General features: G+C 37.2%; 1 protein-coding gene and 1 long non-coding RNA gene across 4 annotated transcripts in view; one reads left to right on the top strand and one right to left on the bottom strand.

The window, feature by feature from the left end:
* Positions 1-20,815, top strand: part of KLHDC10 (kelch domain containing 10) — a 53,617-nt gene that overhangs the window by 22,337 nt on the left and 10,465 nt on the right. For 2 of the 3 annotated variants that reach the window (XM_019646121.1, XM_019646120.1), the window contains exon 2: positions 19,932-20,153. In XM_019646121.1, the coding sequence (XP_019501666.1) occupies positions 19,932-20,153 (222 nt within the window). Of the gene's footprint in view, positions 1-3,731; positions 3,819-19,931; positions 20,154-20,815 lie in introns of all 3 variants that reach the window. The other variant, XM_019646119.1, reaches the window with a different exon arrangement.
* Positions 6,984-20,815, bottom strand: part of LOC109384628 (uncharacterized) — a 32,269-nt gene continuing 18,437 nt past the window's right edge. The window contains exon 3 of the long non-coding RNA XR_002124446.1: positions 6,984-7,432. This is a non-coding gene — a long non-coding RNA (uncharacterized LOC109384628). The remainder of the gene's footprint in view (positions 7,433-20,815) is intronic.

Below are 20,815 nucleotides of genomic sequence, written 5' to 3'. Positions count from 1 at the left end.
ATGTGTGAGTCTTGGTTTTGTGCTCATTCATCTTTATTTGAGTCCTGGTTAGTTAGCCTTCCTGTGAATGGTAGACTGTTTATTGGAGCAGGTCTCCACCGCTTGTAGGTAGAGATGGAATGTGCAGTGAGATGGAGTGCACCAGTTACCAGTCTTCTTTAATGCGAGTGTCCCCACTTCTGCTTGGGGATTAACATCCACCCAGGGATCTGCCCTGTCTCTCTCATCCAAGTGTTTATACTCATTGTTTTTCTCTGGGGAGTGACACCTTTCTTGTTTGATGCCACTGTTCCCACCTGGCAGCAAATACCTCTATGTTTGAAACCCATAGAGGAAAATGGGTAGGAGAGGTTGACCTGCTTTGTAACTTTTGGGCTCCCCTCCAACCAGTTATGCTGTGAATTCTGTAAATTGTTTCCGTTCTTCCTACTGTCTTCTACCTCTGGACTTGGTTTACTCTGAAGGCTGCTTGGACCACTTGCAATAATAGCCCTCTGCTCCAGGCATATAGGATCTTGGCTTCCACCTTTAAACTGATTCTATCAGCTTCTCATCTTTCAGGGATTCCTCATAGTTTTCGTCCACTAAGGACATTTCTTGCTTTTTTTTTTTATTATGGGTTTATATTACAAAAATGCCATTTGTGATATTTGTGGGTCTTTGGGGGAAGGGGAGCTTGCTCTCAGTGTACTCAGCCAACCATCTTGATTTAGTCAATGACTATGTCATATTTATAGTGAAATTAATTTAATAAAAAGGAGAAAAATTTTAAAATCTGGCAAAAAATAAAATATTGATGAAATGATTGGAGAAATTATGTTTTTTTTGTCTTGAAGAGTAGATGTAGTCACATGAAGACCAGCAGTTCAAATACATAAGAATTAAGGCTTCAGTGAACAAAACTTCAGACCAGGAACACAATTACATGAAATTAGAAAGGCATATATTTGCAGTGTTCTGGTTTCTCTTTTTCTGCTCTTTGGGTGAAGGAAGAAAACGTGGGTTCTGAAGTCAGTGCCTACCTTATATGAATAACCTCCGCAGAGTCAGCGTTAGCCTATGCCTGTGACAGACGACTTACATTGGTTGCTGAGAGAGAAACAGGCTAAAAGATGTTTGACAGAGCTCTGAGAAACCATCAAAAAGGACTTTTGATTACAACTTTGCTTCAGTAATTTTCAATGTTATTCCCTCAGAGTTATTCTAAATTTGCTTTATATTTTTCCATTACAAAATAATATATGTCATAGAATTGGGGGATAATATAAAAGAGATGCTAATCCTCAACCCCAACCCATAACCACTGTTAACACTTTGGTATGTTTCTTTACAGTATTTTTTTTATCATAGCTTTAAAATAAAATTAAAGTAATATGATATTGTTTTTCTTCCAGTCCAAAAGTAATGCCTACTCAATGAGAAAGCTTGGAAAATAAAGACCAGCACTAAGGAGGAAAAAACAAAATCACTCATAATAACCACCCAAAGATAACCACAATTAAAATTTGATGTATATCTTTCCTGTATTTTTCATGAATATATAAAACTTTTCTTTATTGATATGCTGTCATACTGTAGTACTATTTTGTACCTTGCGTTTTTCACTTGCTATATATTGTGAATGTTTTTTTCATGTTAGTAAATATTCTTGTATATACTTTTTAGTGTTACATAGAATATGAACATATTTAAGTATGTTTATTTAGCATACTTATTTAACCATCTCCCTATCATTGGACAGTGAAAGTGTTTCTGATTTTTTACCATTATAAATAATATCATAGTGAGTATTTCTGTCCCTATATTGTTCCATGCATCTATGTTTCTTTAGGAATAAATTCCTACAAGTGGAATAGCTGGGTCAAAGGGTATGTACATTTTAATGCTTTTGGTACATAAAAATGTCAAATTTTAAGCTAATCACCTGTTATATTCTGTCTTGTATTGCTATATAATTGTTTTATGTGTCTGTCTTGTCTCCCTAATTAGAATATAAGCTTCTTGAGGGCAAGGGAAGTTTCTTATACATCTTATGTATCCTTTTGACATGTGTGGTTTACCATGTTGGACTTATGAGTCATCAACAAATATTGAATTGGTTTAAAGCTGTATTGGTTTACAGGCTTTTGGATAGCATAAACCTGTAAAATAAAAAATACACGTATTTTGGGGATACACATAGGTTTGCAAATGGTTCTGTTTTTCTAAGAAAGAATATTAAAAAAACCCAACTGCCATTTCCTACCACCTTCATCTCATAAAATAAAGAATGTGTAACAACAAAAGTTTCTAACCTCTGAAAAAAGGACAGGCTTTTTTAAATGGAACGTTTTGGCTTTTAAAAAACTTACTGCCTTGTCCATATTTTTCTCATTTTGTGTTGGACTAGTAAATCTTTACCTTAGCCTAGCAGCGGTCTGTAGACCAACATGTGGGCACTACTGATTTAAAAGATAAACGCTTCTGCAAAATAAATAGTTCTTCCACTTGCCCACGAGTCTGTCATCTTCACAATATTAAGTACACATGTGCAGGTAATGCCATTTTTTAATTACACAGAATTTATCTGTACAAGCACTACAGTCAACAAACCAAACCTTGCTGATGAACATGGAAATATATTTCCATTTGCCAAAACCAAAAGCTATATGCTTTCTAAGGAATTTGAGACAGGGTAAGTGTGATGTAGTGGAAAAAAGGCAGGTTTTAGATTCAGATGGCCTGGGCTTGAATCCTGACCCTGGCATTGTCACTTACTTATATCTTCCTCAAAGTGTTTTTATACCCGTTATAACAGTTACTTCGCTGTCGTGTAATTATTTGTTTAGACATCTGCCTTCCACACGAGACATGAACTCTTGAGGGTAGTAGTCACAGCTTTCTTTCACTGTCCTAGAGCCTAGCCTAGGGCTCAAGGCATAGCAGATGCTTAATGCAATGGCTGTTGAATCCATACAGGATTGTTGTCAGGATCAACTGAGGTAATATGTGTGAAAGCTCTACATAAACTTTAAACTCTATACAAATGTTCATTGTTTTTATTGCCAAGAAGAGCTATAAAAACTTTGGGAAGAAACAAAATTAGCCCCATTTAACAGTTGTATAATGCTTCACATTTTTCTTCTATTTTATAAGAAAGCAAGTTTTAATTGGGGTTAATATGGAGCTAATTCGCTTCCTGGGAAGGCAGATGAACTCCCCACCTTCTAACCCCAGGCCAATGAAGTGCCAAGATATTATTTCATATTTAAAGAATGGTGTGCCCATTGCTTTATCCTCTTAACCGTATAACTTATAAAAGGATACCAAACCTGGAAGAGAGCGGGTGCCTACATTATGCCAATTAATTTTAATCACAGCTTTATTTTGACCTTCACTGACTTAAAATGTCTTAGTTTCTAAATGTTTGTAAAGCTCATGGTGGATTTTTGCCACAAGATGGCATTGGTGATTATTGAATGCATGTTATATTGACCCAGGTTTCCAAAAAATGGTGCACACAATTGTTTGTATTCTTTTGGGGATGAGTTGAAAACCTTCATCACTGCTTATATGTTAATTTAATTTTGTTTTGACTCCCAAAACAGGGTTAAATGCTACTTTACATCACTTCTTTCTGTATTCAAGTATTGTTTTGTTTCCTGTTTTTCTGTCTTTAGAACTACAGTAACTATGTATTATTTGCCATGTGTTGTATGTGTCTGACTTATTGCTGATAATTGTGGTAACAGGTAAGAAGAAAATACGATGGGACCCAGTTAGGAGACGCTTCATTCAGTCCTGTCCCATCATAAGGATCCCTAACAGGTTTTTGAGAGGTGGGTGATAACTAGAAAGAGATCTGTGCTTCATATGGGTTCAAGGGAACTTGGAATGATTTTTCTAAACTCAAAACTCTGGTTTTTAAAGGTTGTCTAAACAGCTAAAATTGGAGTAAGAAGAGTCTAAAACTTAATTTTCAGCCTGTGCTTCACACTGACCGCTGTTGGAATTGTAATTTTAAGTTTAAGGGAATTAGAATCACTTAATGTGCGTTAGATGGTAGAAATAAATCATCTCACGATACCACTATTATTGCACTATAACCATATTAAAAAGAACTTTGAATAATTTATAAAATGTGGGTGTGGGAAAGAACGTTCTAAATATGATTCTAAGGAAGAAATAAAGATTAATTTATATGACTGTATAAAATTAAAAACCTCTGTAAAAAACCATAAAAGAAGATATAAGGGGGAAATATTTGTAACAAGTGGTTAATAGCATGAATATATAAAGAGCTCTTATAAATCAATAGTTTAAAAGCAAATACCCACTAAAAGAATACTAAAAGGCTATGAGTAGGTAAAAGAATATTTATCAATTCATAAAAAAGAAAGTTAAATATGAACAAATATTTATTTTCCCTATTTTATAGACATGATAATAAGACATTTTCACCTATTAGATTTGCAAAAATTAAAAAAATAATACCTAGTATTGGCAAGGTTATGGGGAAATGAATGAAGCTCACATATTGAAGGAAGTGTAAATTTAACACAGCCTTTTTGGATTCAATTTGGCAATATGTATCAAAAGCCTTAAAAATGTTCACATCCTTTGACCTTGTAATTCTTAGTTTTAGAAATGTTGCATTCGTTCTATTTTTTATTTTTTCCACAAGAGTGTACTCCATCCTGAAAAAGGAAAACCTCACAAGAGGGTTGAAAACTCTGGTTCACACTATTTCTAGATATAACAAATTATCAGACAGACATGCTTAATGTTGTCATTTAGACTATTAATTTATTAATAAGCCAGTGCATCTAATTTTGCCTGAAGAGATTAAAAAAAAAAAGACTAGGATAAAATCTTGCAGCTGCTATATATGTTTCTATATCTATCTAGTACCTAAGCTATTTTTAGCAGCCAAGCTGCAGAGCATGAAAAGAATAAAATCTACCTTTTAACAGCAATAAATAATTATTGATGCAAATTAAGAGATAGTTTTAATTTTATGTGACCAAAAACCATTGTGCACACGTGGCCAAACAGGCACATTTAATTCTATAACCTCTTCCTTTTTCTGTTTATAAATTAGAATGTTAATTTATTGATTTACAATGAGAAAGCTAATGGGCTGACTAAATTTAAGTACAATTAAGAAATTATTTAATTAGGATATACAACTCAATATAATACCAGTTTTATACAAATAAAAACAAAAAACAAAGGAAATAGTGAAATAATGTTATATCTGGATGGTAGGATTTAATTTTCTTTTGTCTATTCTCTGTTTTTCAATTTTTCATCATGGAAAAAAAGAGATTAGCACAGGTAAGTTTTATACCTTTGGTTATTTTGTAAGCCCTAAATTGCCTTAAACAACGGCTGAAGAAGATGGTTTCTGACAGTGCTGAGAAAAGTGAGGCGGCAGTGAACAAATGCAGCACTAGTAACATCAAGGTCACCAGCGACCACCTCTAAATCAGTGTGACCTTGTCTTAGCTCTCACCTTTGACCTGTTGTAGTGTTTGATGCTGTTGACCACCTGCATCTTCTGAAATTTTTCTCTTCTTTTGGGTTACTTTACTGTACAATCCTAGATGTTTTCTTCCTACTTCTTTGATTGTTCATTCTGTTTTCTTCACTAGCTTCTTTCTTCTCCCCACTAAAGGTGGATATTGCTTCAGTGTTCTGTCCTCTCCATTATCTCCTTTGGTTACCCCATCAGCCCTCACAGACTTAATTATCTTCGTTCGTCCGTTGGTTCGTTCGTTCATTCTTTCATTCTTTCAGCATTTCTTGATTGCCTCCTAAGTAACAGGCACTGTTGCTAGCTCAGTGATCTAGATACTAGAGAACCAGGTAAAGAAACAGCGACAGAATAATTTGAGTGTAATTCTTTGTGATAAGTGTCCTGATGAAGTAGAGTGGTATGGGAGCATATAGAAGCTCGCGGGGAAGACGGAGAGAGAGGAGTGGCCATCAGGATGACTTTTCAGAAATGTGCTTTTAAAGGCTAAGTGGGTGTTAGCAAGGGGGGTGGGGGAGGGTTGGAACATCTCAAACCACAGGGACCAACACACTGAGTAAAGGCAATTAGGCAAAACAGCATGGTCTTTCAGAGAACTATAGGAAGTTCAGTTTAGCGGGAATGAGTGTGGAGAGAAGAACCTGGAGAGGGCCCAGATCAAATGGGGTGCCACCCAAGGAAAGTTTTCAGGATCTGTTGGGTTTTTGAGTTTTTTTTTTTTAATTAGTGAAGAGATTTAATTGAAAGACCAGATACGAGGTTATTACAGTTATCAAGTTGAGAAATGACGGAAGCTGCAACTAAGGCAGTTGTAGTAGGAATAGAGAGTAGGGAATTGATTTGAAATATGAGGAAGCGCGATTCGATGAGATTTGATGACTAATTAAAGAGAAGGAGGGAAAAGACAAGAAAGCTCCCAGCTTTCTGTGTGGACCATTGTGCTCATCACCAGGTGTTACATAGATGGGTGGAGGAGCAGATTGAGGGGAAAGATGACAAATGCAGTTTAATCTCCCCAAACTAATAATCGTGTATTCTTGAACACTCATTCTAAGAGTTATTTGCAGGGAAACCTCCTTGGAAAGCCCATCTCTGTGTTCTGATGGCACCTCTGTGTCCCTGCCTGTATCATCGCACTTATCACACTGAATTATAGCCGTGTGTTGACTTGTTTGTGGCTGCCGTAGACTGTAAGCTCTGTAAGGGCAGGGACAGTGCTTTTATTTCTTTATCTCCAGTTTGTAGCACAGTGCATGTAGTAGGTATGTCATATGTGTGTGAGTTGAACTGAATTATTTATAAGGCCACTGTCAGGGAATAGGATGGAGCTAAAATTTTAGGACGTTCTCGGCTTCTCTCTGGTGGTGGTGACAGTAAACTAATGAGCTGCTAAGAACATGAAAATGCTGTTGTTTAGTGTTTCTTTAGATTAAAAAAAAACTCATTCATGCTTCTGAAATTCCCACTTTCAAGCCTCTCATTTTAGGAATCCTACACGTTATCTCCATTGATGCTGATTGAGCACAGTTGCATAGGGCTTGTTTTCTGCCACTAGATTCCTTTGCTAGACTCTGCATCTTCTCTAAAAGACGTTTCTACCAATTAAAATTGTGTGGTGTGAAAACAATACTGGTGTAGCGAAAACAGCGAGTTTTCATGACAAAATGATGGCCCTCACACACGCACTTTTCCAGACTTCTCAGACATCACTGAAAATGACAACATAGACATACGGAAAAAAAGAATAAATCATAATTGTATTGAAATATGGAAAAGGGAGGCTTTGAAACCAGATTACCTAGGTCTGAATCCAGGCTCTGCCATTTACCAGCTGTGTGACTTTGGGCAAGTTCCTTCTTTTTTTGGCCTCAATTTCCTCATCTGTATAATTAGGATGATGATAATAGTATCTGCCTCCTAAGGTTGTGAGGATCAAGAGAGAGAAAAGCAAAGCTCTTAGAAGAGTTTTTACATTTAGTCCATGTTGTACATTTAGCCAATTAATGCTAGCTGCTATCATTCTTATTATTGCTATTATACCAGAAAATTGGAGGAATTTCAGGGTAATAGAAAGCAGTTGGAATTATAGTAATTGAGAAACCAGAACAGAATAAAAATGCCACCCCACATAGGTGCGCCTGCTGTGTGCTGTAAGTCAAGAGAATTTCTTAGTGGGGCTCCTTTTCTGAAGCTCTAAGCCTAGAGCCAGCAAGTGTAGAGGGGAGGAGCAGCTTGGGGGAAGAAGGAACGGCAGGGAAAACCTAAGGGACTGTCCCCCAAAGCAGTTATTTCCTTCCTTCCTTCCTCCTCCTCTTCCTCCTTTCATATAAAGAGCTCTGGCCATGGCCTTAGTTCCCAGGATAGAGCTATGAGAACAGCTCTTTGAGCAAAGTAGGGGGTTTGCTCTAGAGAGGGTAGAACAAGTGATGTTCTCATGGCCTGGGATTGGAGAGTGCACGTGAGCACAAAGTGGAGCTTTAGGTAATGGACCTCCACAATAGAGTGGGTGAGGGGGCGGGATGGGGGAGGAAAAGAAAGGGAGCTCCTTCAAGGGTGGATGTGCAATAAAGGACCGTACCGGCAAAATGCAGCCTCCCTGGTTTTGGCGATAGTAAGGCAGAACTGCTTTTTCCTCACTTCTAAAGAGAAACCTGTCTGTCAGTGTACCGCTTACCTACAAAGACCCACAATCAGACAGACCTCCCATTTGGGGGTTTGGAGACAGAAANTTAATCACTTTCTGTATCATTCTTCTGACCAAGACAAGGACTTTATCACTCATCAGCTTTTCCTTCTCCCAACCCCTCTTCTTACTTTCACGGTGATTTCTGTTGATATCATCTGAGATTGTTGTTTTGAACGTTAGGTGTGTTTGGTTTTTTTTTTCCAATCAGTACTTACTTAAATTTAAAGGCTTAACTGGTTTCTCTGCTTATACTCTTTTCTTGTACCATGTTTATTATTCTTGGATTAATTTTTTTGTTGTTCTAGATATATATCTTTGAGCAATTCCTTCACCAGAAGTCTGAGGGAAGCAAACTTTTTGTGTCCTTGTGCGTTCACAACGTCCTGATTCTACTCTCACACGTGAGTGAGCGTTTGAGTAGGTACAGAATTCTAGGTTTAAAAGTATACCCAGTTGTCCCAGGACTATCTGTTGAAAAGACTGTTTTTTTCCCCATTGCATCCCTGTCAAAGGTAATAAATTGACCATAGGTATATGAGTTTATTTGCGGACTGTCAGTTCTATTCCACTGATATATAAATGTCCATCCTCGTGCTAGTATTACATTGTTACGAACACTAGATCTTTGTAGTAAGTTTTGAAATCAGGAAGTGTGAGTCTTCTAATTTAGTTCTTTTTCAATATTGTTTTGACTGTCTGGGTTCCTTGTATTTCCATATGAAGTTTAGAACTGGCTTGTCCATTTCTACAAGAAAGGTAGTTGCAATTTTGATAGCGCTTGCTCGGTTCTCTTTCATGTTTATCTTTTAAAAATGTTTTCCACTTCTTTTTCCTTCTGTATTCTGGTGAATTTCTTGGCTCCATCTTTCAGATTACTAATTTAATTTGCTCTTTAACTGTATTTTTTTTCAGTCCTTAATTAGGTTTTTTAGTTCAGTGATAAAAATTTAATTTCCAAGAATTCCAGTAGATTTCGTTTTTAATAAGTGTTGTCTTGCATCTCTCTGAGGATCTTAATTGTACTTGATCAAAGGTTTTATTCTATTTAGTTTAACTTTTCTTTGGGTGTGAGTTCTGCTTGTCACACGAATTCCTCTTTCATGTGTGAGTCTTGGTTTTGTGCTCATTCATCTTTATTTGAGTCCTGGTTAGTTAGCCTTCCTGTGAATGGTAGACTGTTTATTGGAGCAGGTCTCCACCGCTTGTAGGTAGAGATGGAATGTGCAGTGAGATGGAGTGCACCAGTTACCAGTCTTCTTTAATGCGAGTGTCCCCACTTCTGCTTGGGGATTAACATCCACCCAGGGATCTGCCCTGTCTCTCTCATCCAAGTGTTTATACTCATTGTTTTTCTCTGGGGAGTGACACCTTTCTTGTTTGATGCCACTGTTCCCACCTGGCAGCAAATACCTCTATGTTTGAAACCCATAGAGGAAAATGGGTAGGAGAGGTTGACCTGCTTTGTAACTTTTGGGCTCCCCTCCAACCAGTTATGCTGTGAATTCTGTAAATTGTTTCCGTTCTTCCTACTGTCTTCTACCTCTGGACTTGGTTTACTCTGAAGGCTGCTTGGACCACTTGCAATAATAGCCCTCTGCTCCAGGCATATAGGATCTTGGCTTCCACCTTTAAACTGATTCTATCAGCTTCTCATCTTTCAGGGATTCCTCATAGTTTTCGTCCACTAAGGACATTTCTTGCTTTTTTTTTTTATTATGGGTTTATATTACAAAAATGCCATTTGTGATATTTGTGGGTCTTTGGGGGAAGGGGAGCTTGCTCTCAGTGTACTCAGCCAACCATCTTGATTTAGTCAATGACTATGTCATATTTATAGTGAAATTAATTTAATAAAAAGGAGAAAAATTTTAAAATCTGGCAAAAAATAAAATATTGATGAAATGATTGGAGAAATTATGTTTTTTTTGTCTTGAAGAGTAGATGTAGTCACATGAAGACCAGCAGTTCAAATACATAAGAATTAAGGCTTCAGTGAACAAAACTTCAGACCAGGAACACAATTACATGAAATTAGAAAGGCATATATTTGCAGTGTTCTGGTTTCTCTTTTTCTGCTCTTTGGGTGAAGGAAGAAAACGTGGGTTCTGAAGTCAGTGCCTACCTTATATGAATAACCTCCGCAGAGTCAGCGTTAGCCTATGCCTGTGACAGACGACTTACATTGGTTGCTGAGAGAGAAACAGGCNTCACTTCTAAAGAGAAACCTGTCTGTCAGTGTACCGCTTACCTACAAAGACCCACAATCAGACAGACCTCCCATTTGGGGGTTTGGAGACAGAAACACATCTGTTGAGGAAATCTATATCTCTTACCATTTCTAATCAATATAGTCCTGCATTTATTAATATGAACAGGTGATCAAGGCCCACCGGATATTTGAGGGAAACTAGACCTGAAAGAGGATGACCAAGCTGAACAAATAAAACAGCTGGCTGTGGTGGACACAGAGGTGATGCGAGGTCAGAATGGAACTTTAGGAAGCTCTGACCATAGGAGGCTTCCTCAGAGTCAAGAGGGAATTGGATCCATAAATAAAAAACCAACTGCTGTGGAGAAAAATGAATGATAAATAATTAGTTCTCAAAAAAAGGACAGCAACTTGTCCCCCTTCCCCCAATTCCCCAGCGCTGTTCCCATCCCCTAGTTCCCCAATAAAAATCTTAAAAAAAAAAAAAATTAGTTCTATATTGAAGACTTGATTGCCGAAATAAAAATGCAGTTGGAGGCTTAAATAATAGACTGAAGACTAATTTTTATGAAAATAAGGTAAATATACAGACCATAAAGCAAGAAGGCCAAAGATGAAAGTACATAAGTAAAATTATACTTTGACAATCCATCTAAGTGATCCGGTATCTATTTTATAGAGTCACAGAAGGAGAGAGAACAGAAGGCAGAAAATAATATTTCCCTATATTGAGGAACGACTTTCAGTTTTCAAGTATAAAGAGCCCATTAAGGACAAAGCTGGGAAATGAAAAAAACAAAAAGCATCTATCTATATATTACTGAATTTATAATCCCAGCGATGAAAAAACAGGTTACATAGAAAGACTCAGGACTAAGAATCACACTGGTATTGGATTTTTTCCCCTGCAACCTGGTTTGCCTCAGTGTTCTGAGGGAAAATTATTTTGAAGACAGAACGTACCCAGCTTCACTAATGTTTAAATGGGGGTCAAAGTAAATGAGAACTCCGAAAGTTTATGACACACACCTTTTTTGAGAAAATTACTTGAAGTACTCCCAGTAAAATGGAAAACAAATCTAAGAAAGAGGAAGGTTTGGCTATAAGAAGCAATGTGCAAAGAAACGGGTAAAACTTACAGTTGCATCAAAAGGGACTGTGAATAAAGGAACTTCATATAATTGTTAAGATTTCTAAATATATAGAATATAAATACATACATGTGTGCATATGTGTGTAACATTCTGTGATTAATATTTCAGATTTAAATCGGGTAGGGAGAAAGTAAAACTGCTAAATTTATAGGCGTACTTATTAAAATTCAAATAATATGGAAATACATCAGGTGAAAAGTTAGTCTGTATCTCAAGCATATATACAAATTTGTACAAATCAGTAAGAAAAAGACATCTCAATGGAAGAATGTATAAAAGGCACGAGCAGACACTTCCCAAAAGGAGTAATCCAATTGGCTGATAAGCGTGAAAAGGTGCTCAGCCTCAGTAATGAGAGAAATGCATATTAAAACCACAATGAGAGAGAGCTACAAACCCACAGGAATTGCTGAATTAAAAGACTGACAATACCAATACTAAATATTTTGTAAACAAAAGTTTGGCCTTACCTAGTAAAGATAAAGATTTGCATGCATTATGACTAGAAATTCCATTTCTACATTTATAGCCAACAAATGTAGGTCCCTGTGCACCTGAAAACATGTACAAAAATGTTTATAGCAGCATTATGAGCCACTAGTTTGAAACAATCCAAGTGTCATATTCACGCAACGTACTCGTAGACTGGTTAAGTTGTATATATTTACACAAAGAAATGCTATATGGCAATGAAAATGAACAGACCACCTCTAACCCCAACAACATGGATGCATCTCAGAAACATAGTTGTGAATGAGAGAGCCCAGAAAGAAAACCTACTATAGCATTCTATACAAATACACTTCAAAACTAGGTCAAAACAAACTGTTGTTTAGGGATGCATACTTAGGTTTAGTGAAGCTGTTAAAAGAAAGCAAGTTTTGGGGGCGGCCGGTTAGCTCAGGTGGTTAGAGAACAGACTTGTAACACGAAGGTTGCCAGTTCGATCCCCACATGGGCCACGGAGCCCTGCCCTCCACAACTAGGTTGAAGACAACTGCTTGCCTTGGAGCTGATGGGTCCTGGAGGAGCACACTGTTCCCCAACAACAAAAATTAAAAAACAAAAACAAAAAAACAAAGCAAGTTTTATGATTGCCATAAAAATTAGGAAATAGATATCCTCCAATAGTGAAGGAGATGGGATGGAGGGGGCTCTGATCAAAAGCGGCAGGTAAGGGGGCATCTGGGTGCTGGTAATCTGTTTTTTTACCTGGATGATTATTATATGTTACCATTTTAATAATTTGTTAAACTATACATTTGTAGTTATATATGTTTTTATGCATGTTATATATTTCACAATAAAAGAGGTTAAATAAAAAAAGCAAAGGTCCCACTTCATGACTTCACCCCTCATCTATTTCCCTTTTCAGAGGTAACCACCATTAATAGCCACGTTTCCTTCCAGATGTGGCTTACTCTTAAAAATGTTTAAAAAAATAAAATATATGGATTTTAAAATATATTAGAGTTAATAGGATACAGATCTTCCTAGAACAAAAAGAAGTGAAAAAAGCTTATTTCAATAAAATCAGCAGAGTGGATAAATGAAAGACTAAGAAAGGGCAATAAATTTAAAAAATATAAGGTGATGAGCGTAAATCTAAATAAAAAGAAAAATCAAGATCAAATTGGGTTTATCTGTGGAATGTATTTACTTCACTACTTTAAAAGGTTAAGGGAAGTTGTGATTTTCCTGATACCAAAAAAAGCATTTAATAGTTTGATACCTAATGTGTTCATTTTGTTAAAATGCATCCCAACTTTACTCTTATGATACAGGCACTTTTCTGTATGTTACATTTCAACATTTTATTTTACAAAACCATACTCTTCTCCTAAGGAAAAAAATGTGTAGGCATTCAGGAACAAAAGAAAATTTGTTTTATTAGATTATCTACAAGAAACCAACAGCAAGTATATATACATACTATATATGAAACATTACCAGTATCCTCGTTAAAGTAAAAAACAAGAAAAAAAATGCCCATTATCATCTCATAATTCAATCTTGTTCTGGAGGTTTCAGCCAATACAGTAGAAGATCAGAGGGGAAAAAGCACGTACACTGGAAAGAAAGAGCTGACACTTGTCATTAATATTAGATGATATGACTATTTACTGTAAAATTCAAGATAACTAATGGTAACTAATACTAGAGTTCAGAAATTGGCTGCATAAAACTTAAACTTGCAGAGATAAAATACTTTTCTATATATTAACAATAACCAATTAGAAAATAAAAGGTATCTACTCACAATTGTATGGAAAATTCCAAAGTACTTAGAAATAAAAAACGAAAAAAACAATGAAATTATACTGATGGATATAAAGAAAGAGGAAGGTAAATGGCTATAGATTATGTTCCTTCGTGAGGTATCCCAAATAAAACTCCCAGGGGACTTTTTTAAAATTTAATTTTTATTTTGACATAATTTCAGACTTACAGAGAAATTACAAGAGTGGTAAAAAATTCTCCTCTATCCTTCACCCACCTTCCCCAAACGTTAACAGTTGCTTTATCCTGTTCCCTCTCCTCTCTCTCTTCTGCTCTCCCCTTTCCTTCTTTCTATACATAGTACATATATACATATGCATATACATATTGTTTTTCTGTTTGAACCATTTGAGAGTAAGCTGCGGGCATGATGCCTCTTTACCCCTAAATAGTTTAGTGTCTGTTCCTGACACTAATATAACTACAGAACTAGCAACCAAATCAGGAATTAACACTATAAACACTATAAACAATAAAGTTAACACTAGTATCTGAGTTACAGACCTTATTTCAGATTTTGCCAATTATTCCAATATGCTTTATGTAGTAAAAGAAAATCCGTTTCATGCATTGCATTCAGTTCTCATGTGTCTTTAACCTTGACATTGATATTTTATGAACAGTGCAGACTAGCCATATTGTAGAATATCCCTTAATTGGGTTTGTTCCATGTTTTTCTCATGATTACATTCAGCTGAAGCATTTTGGTAGGAATGCTACTGAAGCAATAATGTTGTGTTCATCTCATTCACATGATGTGGATTTGTCCCATTACTGGTGACGTTAACTTTGATCACCTGGGTAAGGTATCGACCCAAGGGGCAGTTTATAGATTTTAGCAAACTGATTCTAAAATTTATTGCAAGAGTAAATGGAGCAAAATAAACTTTTGAAAAAGAATAACACAGAGGGGATTTTGTCCTACTAGGTGTTGATAGATACTTCAAAGCCATCATCATTAAAACAGTGTGGCAATGGGAAAGGACTCAATAAATAGACAGTGGAGCTGAACCGAGCCCAGAAAGTCCATGACGATATGTAACAGGGTAGAGGGTGGCAGCTATCTCAAGTTTGCTTTGCCCAGCACTTGAAAACAACTCTTTGTCAAAGCAAGTTTCTTGTATGGCTGCCACCTTAAGACAATACAGTTGCTCTGCCCTGAGAAGCCAGAACTTTACATGTGCACCTCATACAGGGTATGGAGTGAGTCCCTGCAGCAGGAGACACATAACCAAGAAGTGATACCGCGTGCTGATGTGAAGGGATTGCTTTAGCCTGAGCGGCTTGGACTCGGGGCGTAGTGAAAAGGTCCGCCTGCTGGTCAGGGGCTAAGGCCAGCTGGCTCCATCTTCCTTGGCTTTCCTGTCTGGGCGCCCAGGTGGACAACAGAAGATCTGTCTTCTCAGGTAGAGGTCACATTGGGCTTTAAATTTGGAAATAAGTGACCGATATAAATTCAACTGAACTTATCCTTCAGGCTATTTGATATAGCTAGTCAATACTCTTAGCAGTAAAGGTTTTTATTTTTTTAAAATGGCCTCACCACAAATTTTTGATAGCATGATCTAGAGGTGGCTACATCTTGTAAGTAATAGACTTATTAAGCAAAAACGTTATGTGCTTTATTTGCAAACGTTTGCATTTCAGATTCCACGATGTTGCTTTATAGTGCTTGTGTGCATTCTCAAAGAGCAATAGATTTTGTGTAAAAGGCGATTAGCCCTGGATATTGGGATTTTCCTAATTCTACTCTAGAACATGTCAATTTAGTATATGATAATGGTGGCATTTCAATTAAGTGTAGAAGGGATGCCTTTCTGTAAGTGGCTTGGGACAATAACCTATCCATTTTGGGGGGATAATTAGAGCGCTATCTCATACAATACACAAAAAATAAGTTCTGGATGTATTACTAGAAATAAATAAGAATATTTTTTAAATTTTATAATGATGCAGAGATGATGTAAAGCAAAGAATCTTTTTTTTTTTTTTTTGACCCAGGAGCCTTGGAAGAAAAGATTGGGCGATTCAATTACACAAAAATTTCCATATGTTAAAAGATACCATAAATAAAATTAAAAGACAAGTAGCAGGCTGGAAGGAAAAATATAATAAATTTCTACAAATATATGGAAAGACAACTCAGTAGATAGAAAAGTGGGCGAGGGATATGATCAGGCAGTTCCCCAAAGAAGAAATACAAATGGGCCGATAAACATGTGAACTAGTAAAAATCAGAGAAGTGCAAATTAACCTGACACCAATTTACACCCAAAAGATTGGCACCAATTAAGGTTGAAGACAGCAGAAAGAAATAGGCACTTGCATACAGCATTGCTAGGGGTATCAATTGTTCCAGTCTTTTTGGAGAGCAGTGTGGCTCTAGAACAGTATTGCATCTATAACAATTGTAAGTGTATATTCCTTTGACCCAGAAAGTCTATTTCCAGAAATACTCAGACACTTGCATATGAATCTATGTAAGGAATCTTTGTTACAATATTATTTGTAATAGTGAAAACATTTGGCAGCAACCATATCTCAGACAGCTAGCTTCTTCCTTTGGGCTAGAGCCCATTTCCCTGGTACCCTAAGTTCCTGCTTATTCCCTGGGTAAAGCGCAAACGTTTGTGACATGGTGAGCACATGGACGAGAAGATGGCCCAGACATCGCAGGTACACCCTCCCTTAGCTTGCTGTTCTCTTCTGGGTATTAACAGTTCACCTCTGCATACCGGTTCTGTTTTAATTTTTGATGTCTGCATTTCCTAATGGGAGTTCCTGAATCAAGTAAACTAATTCTATGGGCTATTTTATTAGTAGTAATTTTTAGGAAAGTGAGATTTGCACATGGAGAATTGGGGGGAGGATTCCGAGAACTACTTAAATAATCTAAAACCCAGTTTCATTTTGGTCAAGGTTGATGAGTCTATGCTTATATCCCACATAAAGGAAATTAATTCTTGGTCTCCATGGCATTAGCCCTGACAGATTCCCATGATTTATTCAAAACAAAATTTGGCTTTCTAATACGTTAGTCACTCTAGGGCTATAAAAACAGGTACAAAAAAATCTCTAGTTAGTGACTCAAGGGGATGAAGAGTTACCTCTTTACTCCCAACTGTAAGACTTCTCTTTTAATATTCATCAAACATTGATCAAATGCCCTTTACCCAGCAGTTTAATTTGCATAGATAATGATGTTATTTACAGAAGCCAGCAACTGAGCTAGACCAGCGCTGTTCGATAGAAATATGTGATCCGCGAATTTAAAATTTCCTGCAGCTATATTAAAAAAGTAAAAGACAGGCAACATTAATTTCAGTTTAACCCATGATATTAAAAATATCATTTTAACATATTTATTATAAAAAGTATTAATTTTACATTCATTTCTGGATACTAAGTCTTTGAAATCCAGTGGGTATTTTACACTTCAAGCCTGTCTCAGTGTGGACCAGCCTCATTTCAAGTGCTTACTGGTCATATGTGGCTAGTGGCTGCTTGCATTGGACAGTGCAGAACGAGACTTTAATCTCCAGAGGACAGAAATAGTAGTGGTCTTATCACTGTATCCCCAGCACCTATCATAGTACCTGATACATCGCAGGTGTCCAGTAAAATTTTTGGCTTAATAAATGAATAGGTAAATATAAACCCACCATTTCACAGATTCCTCAACCTTTAATCCATGTGAGTTATGTTTGTCACAAAAGTAGTTGGCAATAAACATAATGGAACGTCTTCTCTGCTGTACAGCCATTTAGAGACAATCCTAGAATATACTGTATGTATGTCTTTTCATATTTTCCCAAAAGCAGTTTTAAAAATTATCTGTCGGCCCCAGGTAATAAAGCAAATGGCATTATAGAGCTTCTTAGAGTTCCCATCTGTTGACCCTAGCAACTCTGTTGTTCTTTTCTTTAAATTAGTTTTGCTAATTCTTAGAAGCATTTGTGTTTTAAGAAGACCGTTACATAATCCAACCCTTGTCCCCAAAATCATGAATCTCCTAAGCACAGTAATACCAAAGTCCACTCACAGTTGTATGCTGTTTACTTTGACTTGAAGTCGAAATCAACAAAACTTGTATCTGTCATATATCTCCAACTGTTTTAGGTGTTGTGGGTGATACAGGATAATTGTTATATACAGTGTTTGCCCTTGAGAAGTTTATAATCTATTTGGAAAGGAAAAAGAAATGTTAACGAAATGAGTAGAAAAAAATGGAAGTTTGTAAACTTGTTCAGTGTTTCTGTGTTCCTCAGGCTTGGTGGTAAAAAAGCCGCCCTGAAAGATACACATATAAACCAATAAACATTTTAACATAATGGCAAGTGTAGTAAGTCTGAAATACAGGGGTAGCATCGTTTTATACAGATGAAGAAGCTGCGAGGCAGTGAGGGTCAGTGACTTGCTCGAAGGAGCAGTTAGAAAGAACCTGGATTCAAATCTAATTTAATTTGTAGGAGCCCCTTGCTCTTTCCTCCACACCACACTTTCTGTTTCAAGATTCCTAGAAAGAGAAATTGAGTTCTTCACTTGAGGTACATCACAGCTCATGAGTAAATGTCCTAGCTGATTATAGTTTGCCTAATATATTTATTCACGTATTCGCATAGTTGTGGTATGATAATCTTATTAATTGTACATTTATATCCTAATATTTGAGCAGTAGGGTGCTAACGTGTAAGGGCCGTAAAAAGAGCTGTATGGGCTGGACTCGGAGGCATTTCCACAACGAGGCGTTGAAGGGTCAGTAGGCCAGACCAAGGTCAAAGGGAAGGACTCGGCTTCCCAAGCAGAGAGACAGACGGGCAGGAGTGTGAGCTGTCAGGACAAGGCTGTGCTGTGACAGGCTCTCCATTGCTGGTTGTGGACCTCATTTCATACACGAGCAGCGGGAACCATCAGAGGCTCTCAGAACTGACAGGTTGGACTTGAGTGATTCGATGATTCACGGTTTGTTTTTTAGTGTTTCTAGATCTGTGCAGTTTCTTTTCAGGTCTTGTTTAAAAGCAAACCCTAGGAAGTGGGATCATTATGATTTTAAAAAATAAATATTTCAGGCCTATGTTAGATTGGTGATAAATGTATATATGATAGATGTTTATGAGGTGTCCAGCATTGTCCTAAATATCAATTAACGTTATACTAGTATCTACTACTAATATATGAAAGTAGGTAAGTCTTTAGGGTAACAGACAACTATAGTAGCTTCTTACTCCATCCAATATATACTTAAGCATCTTTGGTTCTATAGCTATGTAAGGGTTTGTATAGACTGGTATAAAAAATTGTAAGGATAATAAAAATTATGTAAAGTTTGGGGGGTTTTTTTTTCACTCTAAAATAATCCCAAGATAAGTTTTAGCGAACTAGTTGACATAATTTAATCTTCAGAAAGCTTTCAAATATAAGTTGTAGAAATAGCTTTTCTTAGTGTAAAGCTCTTAATAGGATGAAAGATGCTCTTTGAGATACTAAGATATTTTTTGTTAATTGCCATAATGTCAGGAGTGGTATTTAAATTCTACATTTTGCTATAACTCTTTGAAAGCCAGTTTTCTTTTTAAGTGTATAATTATATATTGTGGGGGGAAAATCATAGGTTTTATGTGTGTGTATTTTTATTTATACATGACCCATTCACATTTGTGATTATATTTATGTAGTTTTCTAGTATTTTCAGTTTAATTTAGTTGGCCTGTGTTTTTTTCTCTTCTGAAGAAATAAGAAAATTTGTCTTTTTAGCTTTTAGAATATTAAACCCCTCTTCCTTCTAGTCTTGAAAATTCCCAGTTATCAGCCATTTTCTGAGCTTTAATGCTTTTTTGCCTCCCTTGGGAAAAATCTATACAGTTATCAAAATCCGAAAGTAATCCTATGAAATAGAAATGGAGACCAGCTCCTTAAAATCTTAAGTAGTGTGTGTGAATGTATAAAATAACCTAAGCAAATAAAAAGTATATCCATATTATAACTCTTCCCTGGTCCCCTTTTAAAGCTAAAATGATTGTTATCAGATTCTGTGTGTGCTTTGATTCTGCTGGGCCATCTGTGGAAAACTGTCCCCTTCTCTCCTAGGCCACAGACCTCCACCAGCACGAAGTGGACATCGATGTGTGGCAGATAATACCAATCTCTATGTGTTTGGAGGTTATAACCCAGATTACGATGAATCAGGAGGGCCTGATAATGAAGACTATCCTCTCTTCAGGGAGCTTTGGCGGTACCATTTTGCTACAGGAGTGTGGCACCAGATGGGCACAGATGGGTACATGCCCCGGGAATTGGCATCTATGTCACGTGAGTGCAGGCAGTTCTGAACTTTGTTTTTTTTTTTTTTAAGATTTTATTGGGGAATTGGGGGAGGGGAGCAGTGCTGGGGAGTCTGGGGAAGGGAAACAGACAAGTTGCTGTCCTTTTGTTCTTCAGTCTAGTTGTGGAGGACGTTGCTTCACTGGCCCGTGTTGGTAGTATTATGATTGCACTCTTCCCGGGTGAGGCAGATCAGTCGCCGGCCTCTGGATGGCCGCTCACGGCGGCTCTTGGCAGCTCACACTGGCTGCTGCCCGCTCACACTGGCTGCTGGCCACACACGGTAGCCCATGGCAGCCCACTGCAGCTTCACTGCAGCCTATGCCGTCGCCAGCGACTCACGGCAGCCCAGCTCCAGGTTGAGCTGTTGTTCACCATCTTAGCTGTAGAGGGCAGTGTCACTGGCCCTCATGTGGGATCCGAACTGGGGCCCTGCTGCTCAGAGCTGGCGTCCCAAGCCAGCTCTTAACCAACGCGCCACTCGGCCGGCCCAGTTCTGAACTTTTGACTTCATGAAATGTCCTAAGGGTCTGGTTCAATGTTGCATGTTCTTTGTTAATAATTTATTATAACACTGTAATGTGATGAAACCCTGCTAAGGGATAGACTTCTTACTTCGGTACTAATACGGCATGGTGATTCCGAATTGC

Source organism: Hipposideros armiger, unplaced genomic scaffold (assembly GCF_001890085.2).
Source record: "Hipposideros armiger isolate ML-2016 unplaced genomic scaffold, ASM189008v1 scaffold_97, whole genome shotgun sequence".
NCBI lineage: Eukaryota > Metazoa > Chordata > Mammalia > Chiroptera > Hipposideridae > Hipposideros > Hipposideros armiger.
The sequence above is the reverse complement of the archived record's forward strand: the minus strand, read 5'-3'. Positions and strand labels throughout refer to the sequence as shown.